The sequence below is a fragment of the Pungitius pungitius genome, chromosome 10 (genome assembly GCF_949316345.1).
Source record: "Pungitius pungitius chromosome 10, fPunPun2.1, whole genome shotgun sequence".
In the NCBI taxonomy this organism is placed as follows: domain Eukaryota; kingdom Metazoa; phylum Chordata; class Actinopteri; order Perciformes; family Gasterosteidae; genus Pungitius; species Pungitius pungitius.
Window position 1 is genome coordinate 4,246,819 of NC_084909.1, and position 22,111 is coordinate 4,268,929.

At 42.6% G+C, this 22,111-nt stretch overlaps 1 protein-coding gene across 4 annotated transcripts in view; it reads left to right on the forward strand.

Moving 5' to 3' along the window:
- Positions 1–19,211, forward strand: part of enox1 (ecto-NOX disulfide-thiol exchanger 1) — a 33,667-nt gene extending 14,456 nt beyond the window's left edge. For 2 of the 4 annotated variants that reach the window (XM_037488658.2, XM_037488659.2), the window contains exons 2-14: positions 2,463–2,541; positions 3,048–3,218; positions 3,364–3,570; positions 3,811–4,044; positions 5,271–5,483; positions 13,179–13,285; positions 13,962–14,091; positions 14,254–14,462; positions 14,928–15,035; positions 15,420–15,473; positions 15,814–15,916; positions 17,618–17,703; positions 17,811–19,211. In XM_037488658.2, coding sequence (XP_037344555.2) covers positions 2,463–2,541; positions 3,048–3,218; positions 3,364–3,570; positions 3,811–4,044; positions 5,271–5,483; positions 13,179–13,285; positions 13,962–14,091; positions 14,254–14,462; positions 14,928–15,035; positions 15,420–15,473; positions 15,814–15,916; positions 17,618–17,703; positions 17,811–17,942 — 1,833 coding nt within the window. In that variant the 3' untranslated portion in view covers positions 17,943–19,211. Of the gene's footprint in view, positions 1–2,462; positions 2,542–3,047; positions 3,219–3,297; positions 3,571–3,810; positions 4,045–5,270; positions 5,484–13,178; positions 13,286–13,961; positions 14,092–14,253; positions 14,463–14,927; positions 15,036–15,419; positions 15,474–15,813; positions 15,917–17,617; positions 17,704–17,810 lie in introns of those variants that run through there. The other 2 variants (XM_037488661.2, XM_037488660.2) reach the window with 2 other exon arrangements.
- Positions 19,212–22,111: the final 2,900 nt, after the last annotated feature.

The window sequence follows — 22,111 nt, forward strand, 5'->3', positions numbered from 1 at the left end:
CCTCGAGTCAAATTCAACGTACATTTGTACTGAGGAACACGACATCTGTCACTTCTAAAGATCTCTGTGGTGAAGGTCAGCTTGGTTTGGTTTGTGTGGAACCTTTAAACAACAAACTGATTCCAAAAATTCTTAAAGCGTCAGTCTGTGCAGTGACCAGCAGGGGGCGACTCCTCTGGTCCCATAGACGTCTATGAGGAAATGACTCTACTTCTCTCTTGATTTATTCCCTCAGTAAACATTGTAAACATGAGTTTATGGTCTCAGTCTCTAGTTTCAAGTCTTCTTCCATACAGCATGATCTTCATTTAGTGAATGATGGTCCATTTAAGGTCAAACAGACCATAAAGCAGGGTATGCTTTGGGGCGGGCCTAACGCTGATTGACAGATCTCTAATAGATGATAAAGCAGAGGATGCTTTAGGACAGATCTCTATCAGAGACGTCTATGGCGTCTTTACGTCTTTCTCACTCCAGACCCACACAAACCAAATGGAAGCAGAAAGCTTAGATGTGCAAAATAAAAGTCTTGTGTGTCAGCAGCTCCATGAGCCGTATTTGTAGCTTAGCTTAGCATGTGGCGCTGCCAGAGCAGAGCCATGCTTCTGAAGGTATGAAGTGAAGCAGGAAGAAATTAATCCTCATCAGCTCACTGCTGATGCATGATGGGAAATCCCCCCATCTCAGCTCTTCCTGGACCTCTTCCGAGGAGCTTTACAAGGGTCTGTAATGGGTTACCAGCATCAGGAGGAGCAGCACGTCCTCGGTGCCTGTGAAGGCTGAATGTTTACAGACCTCCATCAGGGAGCGCTGCCATCCTCCATCAGCGCTTTAATGTGGAGGGAATCTCCCCAAACACTTTTAGAGACGCTTTCATTCTGACTTATGGATGTTGTCTCTGTGAGGATGAGCTCATCATTAACACATGCTTAAAAGAGTACCTGAGTCGGTAGTATACAGCATACCTGAGTCGGTAGTATACAGCATACCTGAGCAGGTAGTATACAGAGTACCTGAGCAGGTAGTATACAGCATACCTGAGCAGGTAGTATACAGAGTACCTGAGCAGGTAGTATACAGCATACCTGAGCAGGTAGTATACAGAGTACCTGAGCAGGTAGTATACAGAGTACCTGAGCAGGTAGTATACAGCATACCTGAGCAGGTAGTATACAGAGTACCTGAGCAGGTAGTATACAGAGTACCTGAGCAGGTAGTATACAGCATACCTGAGCAGGTAGTATACAGAGTACCTGAGCAGGTAGTATACAGCATACCTGAGCAGGTAGTATACAGAATACCTAAGCAGGTAGTATACAGAGTACCTGAGCAGGTAGTATACAGCATACCTCAGCAGGTAGTAGTATCCCTCGTGTCAGTCGCAGGTTAAATGATGACTCAGCCAGGTGTGTGTTTGTACCTCAGTGTTCCTCAGTATGCAAATATGAGAGTGTGTGAATGATTCAGAGATGTCAAGTGAGCTCATGAATAATAAGCAGACGCGCATTGAGCTGTGAATATTTCATGAAGCGTGAAAGTGAGCAGAGCCACTCGCTGTGGTTGGACATGGCCCGGTTGGCTGTGAGAGGACAGAAGGTGTCCTCCTTGTCCTCTTATGCTGGACGATCAGATAACACATGGACAGAACCGATCAATTACTTTGAGAGAAACAATGTGAAGAAATCTGTATAATCAGAAATCTGCTTCTGTGAAAAGAGAAGAAGCTGTAGAGCTGAGTAGACGGTGCAAAGAACGATGAAACAGGTGACGGGACATCTTTAAGTCTGTGATGGAACATTAAGTCCACACACACACACACGTAGTGAGCCAGTCGCAGAGCTGCAGGTGTTTGAGTTTGTTTGGGTTTCAGGTATCTCTCTGCTAAGGCTCATTGGACATGTGAATCTACCAGGATAAAGACAGTAAGACGTCTATGAGGAAATGACTCTACTTCTCTCTTGATTTATTCCCTCAGTAAACATTGTAAACATGAGTTTATGGTCTCAGTCTCTAGTTTCAAGTCTTCTTCAATACAGCATGATGTTCATTTAGTGAATGATGGTCCTTTTAGAGTCAAACAGACCAAAAAGCAGGGGATGCTTTAGGGCGGGACTACATGCTGATTGACAGGTCTCTAACAGAGACGTATACAGCGCCTCTACATTGTCCACAGTATGGTCACTTCCTCTAAACTGATTGGGATGAAAAACAAGATGGCTGTTACCAAAAGGCTGAATTTGTGTCTTCACGCAAAGAGAGACGTCACCATGACAACATGTTGGACATGTGAAAAGTTTCAGCTGTTTACAATGACTGTCTGAGACAACCCAGCACCACCAGAGCTGTGACCTCTGTGACCTCATAGATTAAATTCATTGATTGAGGAGCAGCCTGCTGTCAGTCTACAGCTGTGAGTGTCAGTGTGACTTCACAGTTCATCTCTTACCTGTTGTCTTCCTCAGGTGGACAGGTCTGGCTCGAGGACCATGAACAACCCGGGCATCATACCCGTGGGCCTCAGCGGGCAGCAGCTGATCCCAGGTGAGCGGGTGGAGGCAAGCTGGAGACTTGTTCTACAGTAAAGAGAGTAGCAGACAGCTTTGGGTTTTTATTTGCTTACATTAATTGAAAATGTATCTGCTACTTTGTGAAAGCAATACTGCTGTTTAAAAGTCCCTTATTTAAAGTGTTTGTATTAATAAAAGTGCGTAATACACTACTTTTGAATTAATTATTGAATTTTTGATTTAAAAAAATCATGTGATTAGTCGCGATTAAAGTGTTCTCTTTGTGTGTGTCTGATATCAGAGTATTTAAGATGAAACACTGACACTGAGAATACTGCTACTACTGCTATTAGTACTATAGATACTACTGTTATTAGTACTATAGATACTACTGTTATTAGTCCTCTAGATATCACAGTTGTCGACATAGTACCATGTAAGTTGATGAAGTACTTGTCATCAGTATAAGTACATGTTGCTGGTACCATGACAGTACTTGAAGTAGTGATGTGATGAAGTAGCCCCCCGGCCCCCCTGCAGACTCCCTGCAGTGTCTCCAGGGGTTCGACCCCGGACTCGGGCTCATTGCTCCCATAAACCCAATGATGGCGGGCATCAGCCTGGTGCCCCCCCCACCGCCCCCCCTCGACATGCCGGTCGTCAAGGAGATCATCCACCGCCAGAGCTGCACGTTGTTCCCTCAGAACCCAAGTAAGTCCAACCGAACCGGACTGTGTGCTGATAAGACTCAGTCAGCATTTTATTTGTGTTATTCCAATAATACTTTCAGTATTAAAGGACATTTAGATGACGATGCTGCTGAGGAGGAAAATGACGCTGACGATGCCGTCCTCAGACCTGCCCCCCCCATCGACCCGCGAGCGCCCCCCCGGCTGCAAAACGGTGTTTGTGGGAGGGCTGCCGGAGAACGCCACGGAGGAGATCATCAGAGAAGTGTTTGACCCGTGTGGAGAAATCATCGCCATCCGCAAGAGCAAAAAGAACTTCTGCCACATCCGCTTCAGTGAGGAGTTCATGGTGGACAAGACTCTGTACCTGTCAGGTGAGAGCACACACGGCTCTGTGTCCTCATTAAACATTAAACATGTGTGGTGACCAGCAGGGGGCGACTCCTCTGCTCCCATAGACGTCTATGAGGAAATGACTCTACTTCTCTCTTGATTTATTCCCTCAGTAAACATTGTAAACATGAGTTTATGGTCGCAGTCTCTAGTTTCAAGTCTTCTTCAGTAGGTCTCACGTGGTCTAATGGTCACTTCCTGTCTCGTGCCTCGTCTCCCAGGGTACCGGATGCGGATCGGCTCCAGCACCGACAAGAAGGACTCGGGGAGGATCCACGTGGACTTTGCTCAGGCCCGGGATGACCTGTACGAGTGGGAATGTCAGCAGCGCCTGATGGCGCGGGAGGAGCGCCACCGACGCAAGATCCACGAGGACCGGCTGAGGCCGCCCTCGCCTCCTCCCATAGTGCACTTCTCTGAGCATGAGGCGGCCACGCTGGCAGAGCGGCTTAGAGGTGAGTGGAGCCGATCAATACGCTGAAATGCTGGGACCTTTTATTTGCATATCACACTCTCACATAAAAGCATTAAAAACAGCAGAACCTAAAGCAAGGAGATTTATAAACATCTTTAACCTGGATTTAAAGGAGCTGACACCAGCTTGATGTGGAATGAGTTTGATCACTGATCAGTAGATATTCATTAAAGAGATTGAAAAGGCGAGCAGATGAGCTTGAATCAGTTTGAATAGTGGCTTCCTGTTGACTTCTTCTTCTTCTCCAGTTGGACCTTTGAACAGGTGTTACTGAGTGATGGGTAGAAACCTGCAGCGTCGTTATGGAAACCATGATGGAAATGAACGCAGTCTGAATTAATGTCTGATCTTTAGCAAGCTAAGAAGCTGCTCTCATATTGATGATATATATATAGATATATACTGTAGATGTAGATATATCTATATATGCCCTCAACCTCTCTGCACAATGTCTGATGTGTGGATGTTGTTGTGAAGGTCACCCCCCCCCTCCTCCTCCTCCTCCTTATTTCCTGCTGTAGCTGATTTTTATCGCAATGACTGAAAATAATCCTGTTTTACAGCAGAAAGCAGTTTTTCTCCACAGCGAGCAGAGCTGTGTTCACATTGTTTATTCACATAAATAACTACTGTTCCTCAGTAAAGGAACAATAATACAAACCAGTAACCATCATAGAAATACAATAGTAATGCAAGGGAAATACAGTAGTTATACATTAGTAATACAATACTAAAACAATAGCAATAAAATAGTATGTTTGTTCAGAGCGACTGAATGTTAAATGTCTGTGAAACGACTTCCTCCTTCATTGTGACGACGCCTTCAGACCCCTACTAACATTAGTTAGTGCTCGGTTCTGATTGGTTGTAGATGGTTGTAGATGATTATGATTGGTTGTAGTTGGTTGTAGATGAGTATGATTGGTTGCAGTTGGTTGTAGATGAGTATGATTGGTTGTAGTTGGTTGTAGATGAGTATGATTGGTTGTAGATCATCATGATTGTTTGCAGTTGGTTGTAGATGATTATGATTGTTTGCAGTTGGTTGTAGATGATTATGATTGGTTGTAGATGATTATGATTGGTTGTATCCGGCGGTAGTTTCGGTGTAGTTTACGGTTACAGTTGGCTGTAGTTGTGTGTGGTTTGATTTATATTTAGTTATGCTAGTTATGATAATTAAAATTGTCCTTCTGTTGTCCTCAGAGGACCATAAATTCAGCGAAGCGACGGCGGTGCTGTTCACTTGGATCGACCGCGGCGAAGTCAACCGCCGGACCGCCAACCACTTCTACTCCATGATCCAGTCGGCCAACAGCCACGTCCGGAGGCTGATGAGCGAGAAGGCCCAGCATGAGGAGGACATGGAGCGCGCCAAGGAGATCTTCAAGAATGCCCTGCTGGCCATCCTCTACCAGTGTAAGAACCTTTTTACTGTAGAGACCAGTCCGGCAGACCCTCTACGGTAGGTTCCTCCTGCAGCGCCATGTCTCAGCAAGCTTTGTGTTCCTGGGGGGTCTTCTCACAGTCAAACCACAGTGGAACCAACCAGCAAGTGATCTTCATTCATAAAAAGACAAGTGACATGAACATAAACATTTAAACTCTCCAATATGCAGTTACACGGAGGCACTCTCAGCCCTCAGCACAGTCTGCAGGATTAAAAGTGATCTTTGAGGGGGCCCTGCTCTCAACCTCAGGAGGCTACAGATACAGTTATTTATTTATATATCGTATGAGTAAACTGATCCTCCAACAATGTCAAAATTAAATTACACAGAGAGCCAGTTGTAATGTAAATGAATATAGAGTTTTAAAAGGGAAAGAACCAATGTATTTAGTAGTACGTATTATATCACTATTGCATCAGTTTAGAGTCTATCGAAGGTTGTGATATTTAGTTGGAATGCTTCAAGCATTCCAAGTATTGTTCTTCTAATCTTTATTCCGACTTATTAGTTGGAATGCTTCAAGCATTCCAAGTATTGTTCTTCTAATCTTTATTAGTTGGAATGCTTCAAGCATTCCAAGTATTGTTCTTCTAATCTTTATTAGTTGGAATGCTTCAAGCATTCCAAGTATTGTTCTTCTAATCTTTATTCCGACTTATTCATCTTCTTCATATTATTCTATTTCTTCCGCCGCACCTTTCAACTCCTTCACACTTTCAGCTATTAAGACCATTCAAATATTAAAATGTTCAGCTCATTCAGGGGAGGGGTGCTATGACTTTTCAGCTTTTTAGCTCTTATAATTGAATTAATATAAATTAATATCTTCAACCTTTTTAACATGGTTTCCTAATGGATTAAATTTTCAAATCCTTTCAAAACTTCTTCAACTTTCAACTTTTTCAGCTTTTCCAATCTTTCAGCTAGAGACACCATTTAAACTTTAAAATGTTGACACAAGTCTTAACAATTTTATAAAAAAAACAGCTTGTTGATATCTATTATAGTTTTTTCATAAACACTAATTATGTTTCATTAGTTTTGGGGTTTCTTTCGAATTTAGAGTGGAGTTTTCCGGATTGTCCCGCGATTTAGAGTGAGCGCCGTGTGAGGATTCAGTAAAAAAAAAAGAGGCACTTTTATCTTTACGGCCACAATATTCACTTTTCAGCCTTCATTTAAAAAGAAAACATTAGCCGTGCTTGTGCTGGTTGGACTCGTATAAGTTTGGAATGTCAGAGTTATTTACTTTTTGCGTGAGGAGCCTGGTTGTGAGACAAAGTCTGCCCCGAGCCCCATACGCTTCCATACAAATCTGCCGACATTTAAAAAAAAAAAACACAGCCGGTACACTTTTTGTAAACGGCTGTTTGAGCAGTTTTAAAACACATAGAGACATAAAAACTACACTCAAACGTTCGGTAGAGTCTTGTGTCTCTCAAAATGTCATTATTTTTTGGCTACTCCAAATAGTTTTGCTCCAGGAAGCATTTGTTTGAGGTGTGGATTTTGTCTAAATCTCTTCACTCTCTTCACTGCGAGCTAATTAGCGATCAGCTGTTGATCGATGGCCATAAAGACGCAGCTCAGGGACGTGCAGGTTTAACCGTGGTTAGATAACGGTACGTGTGGACGTGCGTGTCGTGAGTTGGGACGGAGACCCGGGATGAGCAGACCGTAAGTAATGTGGAGGCTGGACCGTAAGATATTTGAGACATGTGAGAGCCATAAGTACTAGATTGCTAGCTAGCTAAACTGCTAACGAGGCTACTCCCCGCTGGAGACTTAAACCGTGGTTGTGACGTTGTTCCTTCGGTGTTGTCATTAAGCTGCAGGCACGTGAGTTTATTTTTTTACGCGAGTGATACTATTAATAACCTTTTCGCGGACCGCAAGAAGGTCCGTAGGTTAATAAGCACGTCAAAAGCTACGGGGAGTGGCGTGACGTTGTTCCTTCGGTGATTGAGCTGCAGACACGTGAGTTTGTTTTCTTACGCGAATGACAGGAGATCGTTTGGTCTTTATTTTACGCAACAAAGCGTCAACCTAATATACTATTAATAACCTTCATCGGACCGCAAGAAGGTCCGTCAGTTAATAAGCAAGTCAAAAGTTACGGTGGGCCAGCCGGGGTTAGGGGGGGAGGAGGGGGTCCGCTGGTGGGCGAAACTGCGCACTGAGGAGTGAACAATTGTAATCGAGATGGGGGCTGTAGTATTTGTGTGTGTCCACTAACATTTAATTGTCCAAGTGAAACACTTAGTACTTATTTTAGTCATTGGCGCTGTATGCGTCCATCTTTATTTCACAAAACCGCGCATCTCTATGACATCATCAAGACATGACTGTTAACTTATCCGGAAGTATCCAGGGGCGTTTTTGATGGGACCGCCACAAAGCTCTTGGTAATTTCTACACTATTTGCAAAAAGATTTTTATATTTTATTTTGACTTGTTGCCAGGATCTTCTCCTGTCTTGTTTATTCTGTGCAAATGGGCAGGTGCCACTGTGTATGGTAGGTTGTGACATCAATGTATTAATGGGTGAGAGATGTCATCTAGTATTAAAGCGCTTTGAGTAGTCAGAAGACTAGCAAAGCGTTGTACACGTCCATTTACCAAGTTCATTTAGTTTGAATGAAAAAGATTCAGCAATGTTTATAAGTAATTTAAGCTTTTTTCGTTCTGTATTTTGCCATTTCTGTTTTTTCCAATTCTTTCAAGTTCATTTCAGCTTTTCAAATGTACTTCAGCTTTTTCTATTCTTTCAGCAATGTTTTGAATAATTTCAGCTTGTTGCAGTTTAAGCAACTTTTTAAAATTAATTTCAGCTTTTATGTCTGTGATTTCAAATTCATAGAAGCTTCTCCCATTTCAGTTTTTTTGCAATTGTTTCAAGTTCATTTCAGCTTTTCTCATTTCTGTATTTTCAGCCATTTTTAAATGTATTTCACCTTTTTCTATTCTTTCAGCAATGTTTTGAATAATTTCAGCTTTTTGCATTTTAAGCAACTTTTTGAAATTAATTTCAGCTTTTATTATTTCTGTGATTTCAAATTCATAGAAGCTTCTCCCATTTCAGTTTTTTTGCAATTGTTTCAAGTTCATTTCAGCTTTTCTCATTTCTGTATTTTCAGCCATTTTTAAGTGTATTTCAGCTTTTTCTATTCTTTCAGCAATGTTTAGAATAATTTCAGCTGGTTTCATTTCTGTACTTTAAGCAACTTTTAGAAATTATTTTCAGCTTGCATTCCAACGCATTTTCAGCAGGAAATGCATTTTCTAGTTCATCTTCTTCATATTCTATTTCTTCCGCCGCACCTTTCAACTCCTTCACACTTTCAGCTATTAAGACCATTCAAATATTAAAATGTTCAGCTCATTCAGGGGAGGGGTGCTATGACTTTTCAGCTTTTTAGCTCTTATAATTGAATTAATATAAATTAATATCTTCAACCTTTTTAACATGGTTTCCTAATGTATTAAATTTCAAATCCTTTCAAAACTTCTTCAACTTTCAACTTTTTCAGCTTTTCCAATCTTTCAGCTAGAGACACCATTTAAACTTTAAAATGTTGACACAAGTCTTAACAATTTCCTAAAAAAAACAGCTTGTTGATATCTATTATAGTTTTTTCATAACCACTCATTATGTTTCACTAGTTTTGGGGTCCTTTTCGAATTTAGAGTGAGCGCTAGAGTGCGGGCAAAGTCGGAAGACAAGAGAGGGTCCATGTTTTGTAAACTGTTGGTAGAGCAGTTTTAAAAGACATAAAGACATAAAAACTACACTCAAACGTTCGGTAGAGTCTTGTGTCGCTCAAAATGTAATTATTTTTTGGCTACTCCAAATAGTTTTGCTCCAGGAAGCATTTGTTTGAGGTGTGGGTTCTCGGTAACTGTCTGTGAGCTAAGTGCACCTTGCTCCGTTGCCGCGCCAACGAGCTGGGGCTCTTTCTGTGACTCACAGCTGATCCTAATTAGCTGATTAGTGCAGCCTGACATGACCTCCTTCTCTCCACCTTCTCTCATCATTTCAAACCCCCATGGAGGGAGTTCTTACTGTAATGTTTGATGAGGCCTATTAAATAATATATACTGTCTCTCAACCCCCCCACCCACTCCCCCAATACCATCATTTCAAAATAAAAGCTGCAGTGATTATGTTATTTAAACATGAAGCTTAGGATTCAGCTGTTTCGTTGAATACTTATTGCGCTTTCAAATAGTACTACAACCACTACTAATATTTCTAGTACTTCTAGTAGTACTTCTAGTATTTAAACTGGTATTATTACTAAAATACTTTTACTACTAGTATTTCAACCCAATGGAGGGAATTCTTACTGTAATGTTTGATGAGGCCTATTAAATAATATATACTGTCTCTCAACCCCCCACCCCGCCACCCACTCACCCAATACCATCATTTCAAAATAAAAAGCTGCAGTGATTATGTTATTTAAACATAAAGCTTAGGATTCAGCTGTTTCGTTGAATACTTATTGCGCTTTCAAATAGTACTACAACCACTACTAGAATGTCTAGTACTTCTAGTAGTACTTCTAGTATTTCAACTGGTATTATTACTAAAATACTTTTACTACTAGTATTTCAACCCAATGGAGGGAATTCTTACTGTAATGTTTGATGAGGCCTATTAAATAATATATACTGTCTCTCAACCCCTGCACCTACTCACCCACTCCCCCAATACCATCATTTCAAAATAAAAGCTGCAATGATTATCTAATTTAGCCATGAAGCTTAGGATGAAGCTGTTTTGTTAAATACGTATTGCTCTTTCAAATAGTACTACAACCACTACTAATATTTCTAGTACTTCTAGTAGTACTTCTAGTATTTCAACTGGTAGTATTACTAAAATGACTTTTACTACTACTAATATTACTAGTACTACTAGTATTTCAACCCCAATGGTGGGAATTCTTACTGTAATGTTTGATGAGGCCCATCAATTAATAACTTTAGTTTTCTTAGCTTAGGGCGACTGTGGGTGAGTGGGGAGCGCGGGCGGCCGTCCTCCAATCAGAGGGTTGGCGGTCTGATCCCAGGCCTGGCTAACCTGTATGTCACTGTGTCCTTGGGCAAGACACTTGATCCCAGAATTGTTCCTCTAGCTGTGACTACACTGTGTGAATGTTAGTTACTGGTTGGGCAGGTGCCACTGTGTATGGTAGGTCCTGTCATTGGTGTGTGAATGGGTGAATGATGTTATGTAGTGTTAAGGTGCTTTGAGTGGTCAGAAGACTAGAAGAGCGCTGTACAAATCTATTTTACCAAGTCCATTTGGTTTGAATAACAAACAGTCTGTCTCTCAAACCCCCCCACCCAATTCCATTATTTCAAAATAAAAGCCTCAATGATTATCTGTACCTCAACAATGGGTACACCACAATTGCTTTCAAATACTAGTGAAACTAGTACTTACTTCTTCTACTGCTGCTAGTACCACTAGTACCACAATTACAACTATAGTACTAAACTTTATATTACTACAAAAAATGTATTTTTTAATTCTCAGCTTTTCCTATTTCTATTATTTCAGCTTTTATTATTTGTGTTTTCAAATTCATAGAAGCTTCTCCCATTTCTTTTTTTGCAATTCTTTCAAGTTCATTTCAGCTTTTCTCATTTCTGTAATTTCAGCAATTTTAAATGTATTTCAGCCTTTTCTATTTCAGCAATGTTTAGAAAATTTCTGTATTTTCAGCCATTTTTAAATGTATTTCAGCTTGTTTCAATTCTGTACTTTAAGCAACTTTTTCATATTTTCAGCCTGCATTCCAACGCATTTTCAGCAGGAAATGCATTTTCTAGTCATAGATGTAAAACTCTATATGTGCCTTCACAATAGTTCTGGGTTTAATCTAAAGAGAGTTAAACCAGGATCAGATGGAGCTGCTCACGTCTGGATTAACGAGCCGACGTGCTGGATGTGATCTGTTATCTCACCAGTGTCTGTATTTATGTAACTAATAAGCAAGCAGCGAGTCCCATCCATCACTTCGCCTACGATGCGAGTCATTGGCTCTGCAGCCATGTCGCTATGACAACCCACCCCCAACATGCTCAAAGCCAGCTCCCGCTGCAGGTCTGTCCCCCATAAGGAGTTTAGTACTTCATCATCGTTTGATGATGTCACTTTTGTGCTTTTACGGTATTCGTATTTAATCAGTATTCCTCCTTGTCTCTCGCTGATCAATGATCTCTCCTCGTACTTCTCTACAACCTCAGCTTAACGTTAATTTTCATACCATATTACATAAATGTGTTTATGGTTTTTTAGGCTTCCCAGTGAAATAAAATCAGAATAAATGCAAGTGGAACCAAGAAATGTGATGGTAGTGATTAGAAAAAGGAAATAAGTAAAATCTAAAACCAGTTTAAACAAAGTGATTCAACTAGAGAATATACTAAAGAATGGTTAAGAATATAATTAAACCACATAGAGACGTAGCGGAGCGGCCTTCAACCCAAGGGAACCTGGAACAGCTCAGTCGAGGAACACAAAAACCAGATCACAAAGTGGGTCGGAGAACTGAAGGAGCCTGATGATGAAGATGATGATGAAATATCATCTCATGCAGATTTAAGGAGGAATCCGCCTCAGCGGTGAGTATTTGTGAGGAACACTTTCAAAGGCAACATTTAACCTCAGGACATTTGGCTTTAATTCACTTTCATTGTAAAACAAAAGGAGGAGGCTGAAGCTCCGCCTCCGCTCTGGTTAAATGTTGCCCAGGTCAGTCGTACAGGTGAAGCAGCACGCAACGCAGGTACGTGGCGGCAGCCGGAGAGACCTGCTCGTCACATGACCATCAGTGTACCGACCAATCAGAATGGAGCTGTTATTGACACATCTGCAGAACCAATATTCTGCTTCCAATCACAGCTCATCGTGTTTCATGTTGGTCGAGGACGTGTCAGAGATTTATGGTCATAGATTTTGTTATTATTGGGAGATAAAAGTGACTTTTTTAAAATGTTGACTGGACTCGACATTGTGTCATCATGTGCTCGGTAAAAATTCTGCAGGACCCAGAGGAACATCTGGTCTGAAGGAACCACACAAGCATTTTACTAAAATGACAACTAAGAACTGACCTGTCAATCAGCGTTAGGCCCCGCCCTAAAGCATCCCCTGCTTTATGGTCTGTTTGACTCTAAATGGACCATCATTCACTAAATGAACATCATACTGCATTGAAGAAGACTTGAAACTAGAGACTGAGACCATAAACTCATGTTTACAACGTTTACTGAGGGAATAAATCAAGAGAGAAGTAGAGTCATTTCCTCATAGACGTCTATGGGACCAGAGGCGACAAAAAATGGGACAACAAAAAATTCTAGAAGATTCTTTCTGTGGTGCGGCCCGGTAACAAATGGCCCACGGACTCTAACTCCTCCCATCTGGCCCGGTGTAGCTGGACCTGAGCTCATGATGACACTGTTTTAAAACATGAGGAGGTCCCGAGGACAGCGTGTTTGTCCTCTGTTAGCACCAGTCATTGCTACAACGCTACATAAACAGCTTGCTTTGTCTTCATCCTCCTCTTCCTCCTCCTTCTCCTCTTGCCCCTTCTCCTGCTCATCCTCCTCCTTCACCTCCTTCTCCTCCTTCCTCTTCACCCCAAAGTTGAGCAGATCAAAGCCGTTTTCACCGCTGCCACCCGGCAAAAGGCTTGGGACCATTTCTCAAAAGCTCAGCGCAAGAACATAGACATTTGGAGAAAGCAGTGTGAGGTTAGTGAACCATCTCTTCTCAGAAGACACGTCTGAGTCCCACAAGACAGACAAGAAACATGTTACAGACAGACAGGAGACAGACAGGAGACAGCTTACAGACAGAAGACAGACAGGAGGCAGACAGACAGGACACAGGGCTCTCCAAAGATCTGATGTCTCTGAAATCTGCGTGAGACATCGTGGATCAAACATGGATGAGGAGAATGTTGTTCAGTGTTTAGTCTCTTTGAGGTTATGTCACATTTATGTCTGAGAATAAAATGAAACGAGTTAAATCTCTGTTTTTATGAATGGAGTGTGGTTGAGCTTCGGCTCATCACAAAGGTAAACCTATTGATCATCCATGTTGGGATGGATTTGAATGAATTGCATCTAGTTGTATTGTTTGAATTGAATTTGAAGCCTCTGGAGCCTCCACATACGTCAGGTGAGCCACTTATGAAAGAGGTAAGACTCAGTGATGAGACAGTCCGGCTGTGATCGTCCTCCTCTAGTGGTCGCTGCGTGGTAAGTCAACATGTGTCGCCATGGCAACGGCTTGGGCCGTCATATATATAAATGACACACAGAGAGGATATATACGTATTTGTATATACACAAATACTTATTGTATATATTGTATATATACAAATACATATACATCCTCTTTGTGTGTCATTTATTGGCGTCCCAGGAGCTGAGGAACGCTCACAGTGAGGAGATCATGGGTATCAGACGGGAGGAGGAGATGGAGATGTCTGAAGAAGAGGACGAAGAGGAGGAGGAGGACACTCCCTGCAAGAGGCTTCGCACTGAGGACATCGGTACGCATGAGCTGATGACATCATCAATACCTGTTTCCTGTGTGTCACCTTCACACTGAAGGCTACAGGTTCAACTTCATCTGCTGCTCTCTTCATCCTCGCTCATCCCCTTCTCCTATCCTACCCATCTTCCCCTCCTCTCTCCTCCTCCTCCTCCCACAGGAGCGTGTGATCAGACCCATGCGTCTCTAAAGGAGGAGAACGACTCCTTGCGTTGGCAGCTGGAGGCGTACAGGAATGAGGTGGAGCTTCTGAAGAGGGAGCAGCGAGGAGGAAGAGGAGGAGGGAGACATGATGAAGATCCCCCAGTGACTCCCAGCTGTGAGGTTCCGATCCAGCTGCTGCAGCAGAACATGCACCACATGCAGCAGGTGGGCGAGCTTTCTGATTGGTCCCTTGCAGTTGGTGAAAGTTTGTCGGGGGGCGGGGCTTAGCCACAGATCAGCCGTCAATCTCTTCCTCATCAGTTTGCAATGTTCACCTTACTACTCGCTTCCAGTCCCATCAGAGGAGAAAGAGATCCACCCAATTCCTGAGTTTGACTTCCCAAATTTGTATCTATTAATTCTGACAAAATGTGAAGAAATGGATGGAAATAGAACTTCTATTTACTGATGTTAATATGTGAATATTAATAGTATTAATAATTTGTGTATAGCTTGTTGTTGCAAAGAAAGCACCGCAGAAGAAGAAGTGATTGATTTTCATTGGGTAATGTGAGGTCACATCCTCCTCTTCTTCATTCATTTGATCAATCAATGAAGTTTGATAAAAACAAGCCACCTGATTATCAGCTGATCTCCTTTGTCTCTAAAGATTCAACGTTTGTCTTCCAGCAACTCCTGAGTCTGCAGGAGCAGCTGAGGCGAAAAGAGGCCGAGCTGGAGGAGGCCAGGGAGGAGCATCGCTCCCTGGAGGGGGGCGTCGTCCACCTGAGAGACCAGGTGAGTCAGACGGTACCTTCCCCTCCTCTCCTCCTTCCTCTCCTCTCTTCTTCACAGCTTTTATTGAATGGGAATTCAGGGCTGGTTTCAAATAGTCCAAAAAGTACCTCCTAACAAGCTTCCTTTGACCTCTGTAGAAAACGTCACAGGGTCAAGGAAAGAAGGTTAGGAGAGTTCACGAGGAGTTAGGAAAACAGTTGAGGGAATCGACTCAATAATAGCTTTGTGTCCAATAAGTCCCATGATGCATCAGGCCTTTGTCTCCCCACATGAAACACACAGACAGTGTTTCATTAACTCCTCTAACAGCAGCATCCATAAATCAACAGCTAAACAAAACAAGCGCTCCCCTCTGTTGTGTGTTGACGTCCTGTTTGTCTCCAGCTGCTCGCTAACGGAGACGTGGTGGACCGGACCAATGGAGACCTCCACAATCCGGTACCGCTAGTCTTCTACTTGAGTGTTAGAAGGAGAGCTCTCTCACACACACACACACACACACACACACACACACAACACACACATACATGCACACAAATGAACTTCTGACCTCAGATCTACTGAACTAGAAGCCGAAACCTGAGAGCTACATAGCTTTTTGTTCAGAACCACGTGGGTGTGTTTTAGTGCTTATTTGTCCTCAGCAGTACTCTAGTGTGTACTAAGCAATACTTTGTTAGTTACTGCATGAGCCGAGAGAGTAGAGTGTGGTGTTATCAGCTAAATATACCAGCTCCTCTGCTTCATATGTGTAACGTGTGTGTGTGTGGTTGCCTAGGCGATGAATGGATGTGCTCCCTCATCGTTCCTCAGCAGAGAGAGGAGGAGTGAGGTCGTCATGAGAGGAGCCGTGGCGTCGGAGAAGGAGGCTCTGCTGCTGGGTCAGTAGCTGTGTTCATGTACACATGAATACGTGTGTGTGTGTGTGTGTGTGTGTGTGTGTGTATATATGTATATCTAACGTTCTCTAATAGTTACAGGTGAACAGGAACTCGCCAATCTTGTTTTTTATCAACAAGCAAACGTGAAGTGACCATATGACGAGAATGTAGGGACGGCATATACAACTCTAGTAGAGAGAGCTGTCAATCAGCGTTAGGCCCCGCCTTAAAGCATCCCCCCCCTTTATGGTCAGTTTGGACCATCATTCACTAAATGAACATCATGCTGCATTGAAGAAGACCTGAAACTAGAGACTGAGACTATAAACTCATGTTTATAATGTTTATTGAGGGAATAAATCAAGAGAGAAGTAGAGTCATTTCCTCATAGACGTCTATGGGACCAGAGGAGTCGCCCCCTGCTGGTCACTGCACAGAATGACGCTTTAAGCTTTAGGGGGGTTAGTGGTAGACTGGGGCTCTTTGCCTGCAGAGCATTATAGAGCAGCATAGGTGGGTGGGGGAGGGGAGGGGGGGGGGGGGGTTGGGGTTATCAGGGGGGCCTTCAGCCCAGAAGCAGAGAATCAGTCCGAAACACAAACTGTCTCTTCTTCTTCTTCTCTGCTCCCTATCTGCGTCTCACTGGCTGAATCCATTACTGCTTCAGCAGCACATTTATCTCTCTTAGCCGAGCAGAGGAGGAAGGCCGGTGCTTCGTCTTCCTCTCCCTGCTTTTATTCTGCAGGAGACGTTTAAAGACACACATACTCACTCAGGAGGAGGACAGTGTTCATGGGAGTGATCCTCTGATACCTTATTCAACCTTCTTCTCTTCTTGAAGCTCATCAGCTGAGGCTCCTCCTCCTCTTGTCTTTAAACTAAGGAAACCAATCTCCATCTATGATTCCTAAGATAATTAACATCAGCGCTGAGAACATTAGCATAGCTTAGCATTAATGCAGTAAGAAAACCATCAGACGTTTCATCATGTTGATATTTCCTTTTTGTCTATTTATTGTGATTACAACACAGCTGAATCATTTTTTTGGGGTTAGTAATGTTGTAATAAACCATAAATGATGAACAATTTATATATAAAATGTTGTTGACGTAAAAGATCCAGCAAATCGTATGAATGCGATATGATGTCATAATCCGACAGATATTAAAACAAAGATGTAAAAAATAGGGAAAAAGAAGGTCGGTATGTAATTTTTGACACGTAAAATCAATTAAATAAATATTGTGTATAATTGTACGTACTTAGGGGGGAAGATGAAAAATGTAACCGACTTTTTTGTGTATTCTATTTCTATTCAACAATCAGTGAACTACAATGATTAGCAACATCTTAATGTCATTTTTCCCCTCAATTATTTTATTTTAATTGGACAAACAAAAAATGTAATACTAATAATATTACGTATTATAATAAGAATAACTAATTAGTACTTCAGGCTCGTAGTACTTCAGGCTCGTAGTACCACAGGCTCGTAGTACCTCGTTCCGATTTGCAGTGGTTACAAATAACCGTCTGGTAGAGTTTTCATATATAAAAATGTCCATTTAAAGGTGCAGTGTTAATGCTCTTAATGCATGATGAAATCATTGTCGGATTGCTAGGTTAACGTATTTATGACACGTTAACGTTCCCTGCCCTAATACGTATATATAATATGTTTAATGGTCTTCTCTCTGCAGGCGTCATGTCCACCTTCCTCCATGTTCATCCGTTTGGAGCCAACCTGGAGTACCTGTGGTCCTACATCCAGAGACTGGACACGAAGGTGAGATGGCGGCGTTTGCTTGATCCACTTGTACACATATACATTTGTGCAGTCTGATGATTTAATGACCTGCCTGTCTGTCCCCCTGCCATCTCCCTGTCCCCCAGGTGTCTGCGGTGGACCTGGAGCGTCTTATGGTTCGTCTCCCCAACATGTTCAGACAGGAGCTGAGTGGCGTCGGAGCGACTCTGGAGAAACGCTGGAAGTTCTGTGGCTTCGACAGCCTCGGCTCAGTGTGACACAAAAACCACACACACACACACACACACAGACTTGGACACACACACTCTATTATTGGTGTGTGTGTGTGTGTGTCCTGAGCCTAGTGTGCTGTATCAGCGTGTGGGACACCAAGGACCTAGATGGTGGTCCTCGGCAGTTCGGATCAGGACCAGAGAGAAGAAATACCAAAGTTGATCTTTTACACCATTTGGTTTGAGAGAACGGTTTGATTCCACTCCTCTCGTTTCATGGATGGACGACGAGACACGTTGTCTTTAAAATCTGTCATCGCTCTCCGTGGTGCTGATGGATTGTTCTCTGACAGTCTTCTGACAGTTTGTTTGGGACGTAAAACATTAAACATTAATAAGCTATACTTTCAACCGGAGAAAAATTCAGGGAAATGCAAAATATTCATTTGTTTTGATTCTATCAAAACAGACCATCTGAGGAGCTTGGATTATGCTGAAGTTACGTCTTTATTTGAATATGATGAAATGAAAAGGATGATTTAAGAGGTGAAATAAGAGAATCATTTCATTTGATTTATTGTATTACAAAGAAGCTCAAGTTGCATCTGTAATTAAATATGTTAATAACTGATCACTTTCAGTCCTTCTGAAAGAGAAAGAAGATGAAGGAGCTGAATATGAGGGGACGCTGTTCTGTTTCAAAATACTTCAATGCTGTCAGACTATAAATTATTTGTACGCTCCTTCCTTAAAGTTAGAGAATTCTTTTTTTTCAGCAGAAACTACTCCCATTTACTTAATTTATGAGTAAACTATACTTTAGTGTTTTGATTACATGCTTTTTACTCTGGAGTAAATACAGAGTAAAAAGCATTCTAAATTTCCTAAATTTATGGCAAAAAAATATCATTTTTATTAATTATCATGATCAACTATTTTTTTCAGAATCTTGTGTGTTTTTTTCTATTGTCAAATTAAGTAACATTCAATTTATGTTAACTTGAGTCAACTAATTTAAAGTACAGTCAATCAACATTTAACTAAAGCTAGCTAACCCTAGCTAGAGTTAAATAACGTTAGCTATAGTCCACCAGCGTTCAATTAACTTTAGCTTTAGCTAACCAGCGTCACATGACATCTGTAGATGGAGTTACGCCGTTGCATCTTATTCTTATCTGTTGCCTGACAGCTTAATTTTCCCGTCTCTGTCCAGGCTTTATTTCTATTTGTTCTTCCTAATTCACAATGATGACTTTAATATGAAAGGGCATTGTCTCATTACGAAAGGTCTTTAAAATGAATCCTGCCTTCTCGCTTCTGCCATGAATTCCATTATTTCTCCAGTTTAACCCTGCGACATTGATTAAAAGTTGGTTCATTAACATATTCATTTGATGTTGTTGTTCTGTCAACTGTAATGAGCAAAATGTGTCACATTAGTTTGCATTATTAAATCAAAGACAGGAGCGTGTGGAGCTAACTGCTAACTGCGACAGCCCCCATGCTGCTGTTTGTCCTCCAGTTAAAGCTGCTCCGTCTCCTCTGGGTTCGACATCAGAGAAGAAGATACACGTCTCCATCAGACGCCATTGCTGCAGTATTCATGTTTCTGGTAAATGCACCGGGCCAACAGATGGCTCTCACAGCTCATACGGCGAGACACGATCATGCTACCCTGGACAGGAAGTAGATGAGCAAATTTAAGGTAAAGGAAGCAGTAAAGGAGGAAAACATGTAATGGACACAAAGCTGCATGGTTTCCATGGATCATGGTTCAATCTGGACCCTGTTCCTATCTGGTGGTGGTTCTATTTGATGGTCAATTTTTTTCCTGTGATTGAATTGAATTGAACCAGGGGGCGACTCCTCTGGTCCCATAGACGTCTATGAGGAAATGACTCTACTTCTCTCTTGTTTTATTCCCTCAGTAAACATTCTAAACATGAGTTTATGGTCTCAGTCTCTAGTTTCAAGTCTTCTTCAATGCAGCATGATGTTCATTTAGTGAATGATGGTCCATTTAGAGTCAAACAGACCATAAAGAAGGGGATGCTTTAGGGCGGGACTACATGCTGATTGACAGGTCTTTAATAGACCATAAAGCAGGGGATGCTCAAATGTCTTAATTGTTATTACAACAGGATTTTCTGAACCAAAAGAAAGGGAATGTACCTACAACCGGATTAGGGAATGTTTCTCTGTCATCTATGTTTTCCTCCTTCACCTCCTCTTCCTCCTCCTCCTCCTCTTGTTCAGAGAGCAACATCAAACACCGACGCCACAGAGGGAGTCACCTCAGGCCTGTCTTCGTCGTCTGCCTCTCTGCTGCAGAGACAAACACACAGGATACTATGAAATGCGATATGTGTAGTATTAGTACCAGTAATTTCATTCAGTAGTCTGAGGGTGACACTCCTGTATTTACACTTATCCGTCACTGTCCGTATATCTACGGGCCTAGCAGGCCTTCACACAATGGTCCTCTACGTATCCCACCCTCTGCACATGTCCAACACCTCGTCTCAGGACTACCTTTCCTCTATTATGTATCCACCCTCTGCACATGTCAGATACCTTGTCTCAAGGGGCCTCCACCAGTTAGTTCCACCAAGACAGACTCTCTCCGGCTTCCTTGCTCTGCCTCACTCTGACATCCATGTGATCACTCTCACATCACCTGACTGAGTACCTGTCGGTGGTAACAATCGCTCCCTCTGTCGCCTCCTGACTAATCAGCCCTCCCTTCAACGGACTCCTTCTCTCTCATGCATCTTAACTCTGTCAACACTAGCCTGTCTTCCTCTCTTGAGTCTCTGTGTCTTCCTACAATGCCACAGGTCCGTTCCACCAAACCAGATTTCAATCTTCATTTTCTAACCCTAGAAAACTTCTCCATCTTTTCCAACCTCCTTGATTCCCCCCTCCCACCGCGCTCCATCTTCCAAGCCATTTTGTGTACTACTTTATACTGCACTCTACAATAGCGCTAATCACAGCTACAGCAGCAATGTTTGGGTGAAGTGTCTTGCTCAAGGACACATCGACACACAGGTGAGCAGTCCCTGCGATTGAATCGCCAATTCTCTGATTGGAGGACGACCGTGCTCTCCACCCACTCTCTGTCAGCTCTGTCCTGCCCCCACCCTGACTACTATAACCTCGGTGTGACACTCGACTGTCACCTTTCCCTCACTTCGACACCACAGCAACAACATATTTCTGTAGCTTAATGCTGCACAACATTAGGTGAACACAACTCAGACGGTTCTGGTCATCTCACGCCATGACTACCGTACCTCCTCCAAGCAGCTCCACCTGCCAGCGCCATCTGACCTCTGCAGCTCATCCAGAATGCAACAGCTCAACTGGTCTTCAACCTAAATGTTTCCTCCTCACTGCAGACAGAAATGTATAATAAAATAAGACTTGTTGATAAATATTTATCTGGGCAGGCCCCACTTAAATCTCTCGTGTCCCTCCGGCGGGCCCCGAGCCAGTGTTTGTGCACCGCGGCTCCGCCGCCTGCAGCCTCGGCTCCTCGTGATTTCCCGCTGAAGCTGAACCTGCCAGCTGGGATGCTTTCCTCAGTCACATGATCTTAGGAAGACAGAAAGCAGCTCGGCAGCCAAGTCCCACGGGCCAGAAGCATCCATCACCGTGTGTGTTTCTGTGTGTGTTTGTGTGTCTCTAGCAGAGCTTCTCTAATGACTCTAATTAGCCGTTTCTTTGTGTTCTCTTTGTGTTCTCTTTGTTGGTCGGCCGTGTCGACTCCTTCGTGTAGAAGTGAAGTCGTTGTGACGACAATTTGAATCCTTGAGTTTCATTTTTATCGTCTCCAGCTTGGTTTTTAGTCTCAACCATGTTGTCTTTCCGGCTCTAGACTCATAAGATGAGACGATTCACAAAGAGGGAAGACAAAGAGACATAGAAGGAAGCAGAGACAAAGACCCCAAAGAGACAAAGACGGAAGACAAAGACCCCAAAGAGACAAAGAAAGAAGACATAGACATGGACCCCAAAGAGACCAAAAACAACCATGAAGGGACAAAGCGAAACCCAAAGAGACAAAAAAGGACTTCAAACAGGGCCGAAGCGACCAGAGAAGGAAACAGTGGGAGAGTCCAACTAGAGACACACTGTATATATTTGTATATATTTCATATTCTGGTCCTATCCTGACACCTGCAGGCTGCATAAACTTAGGTTTTATTCTG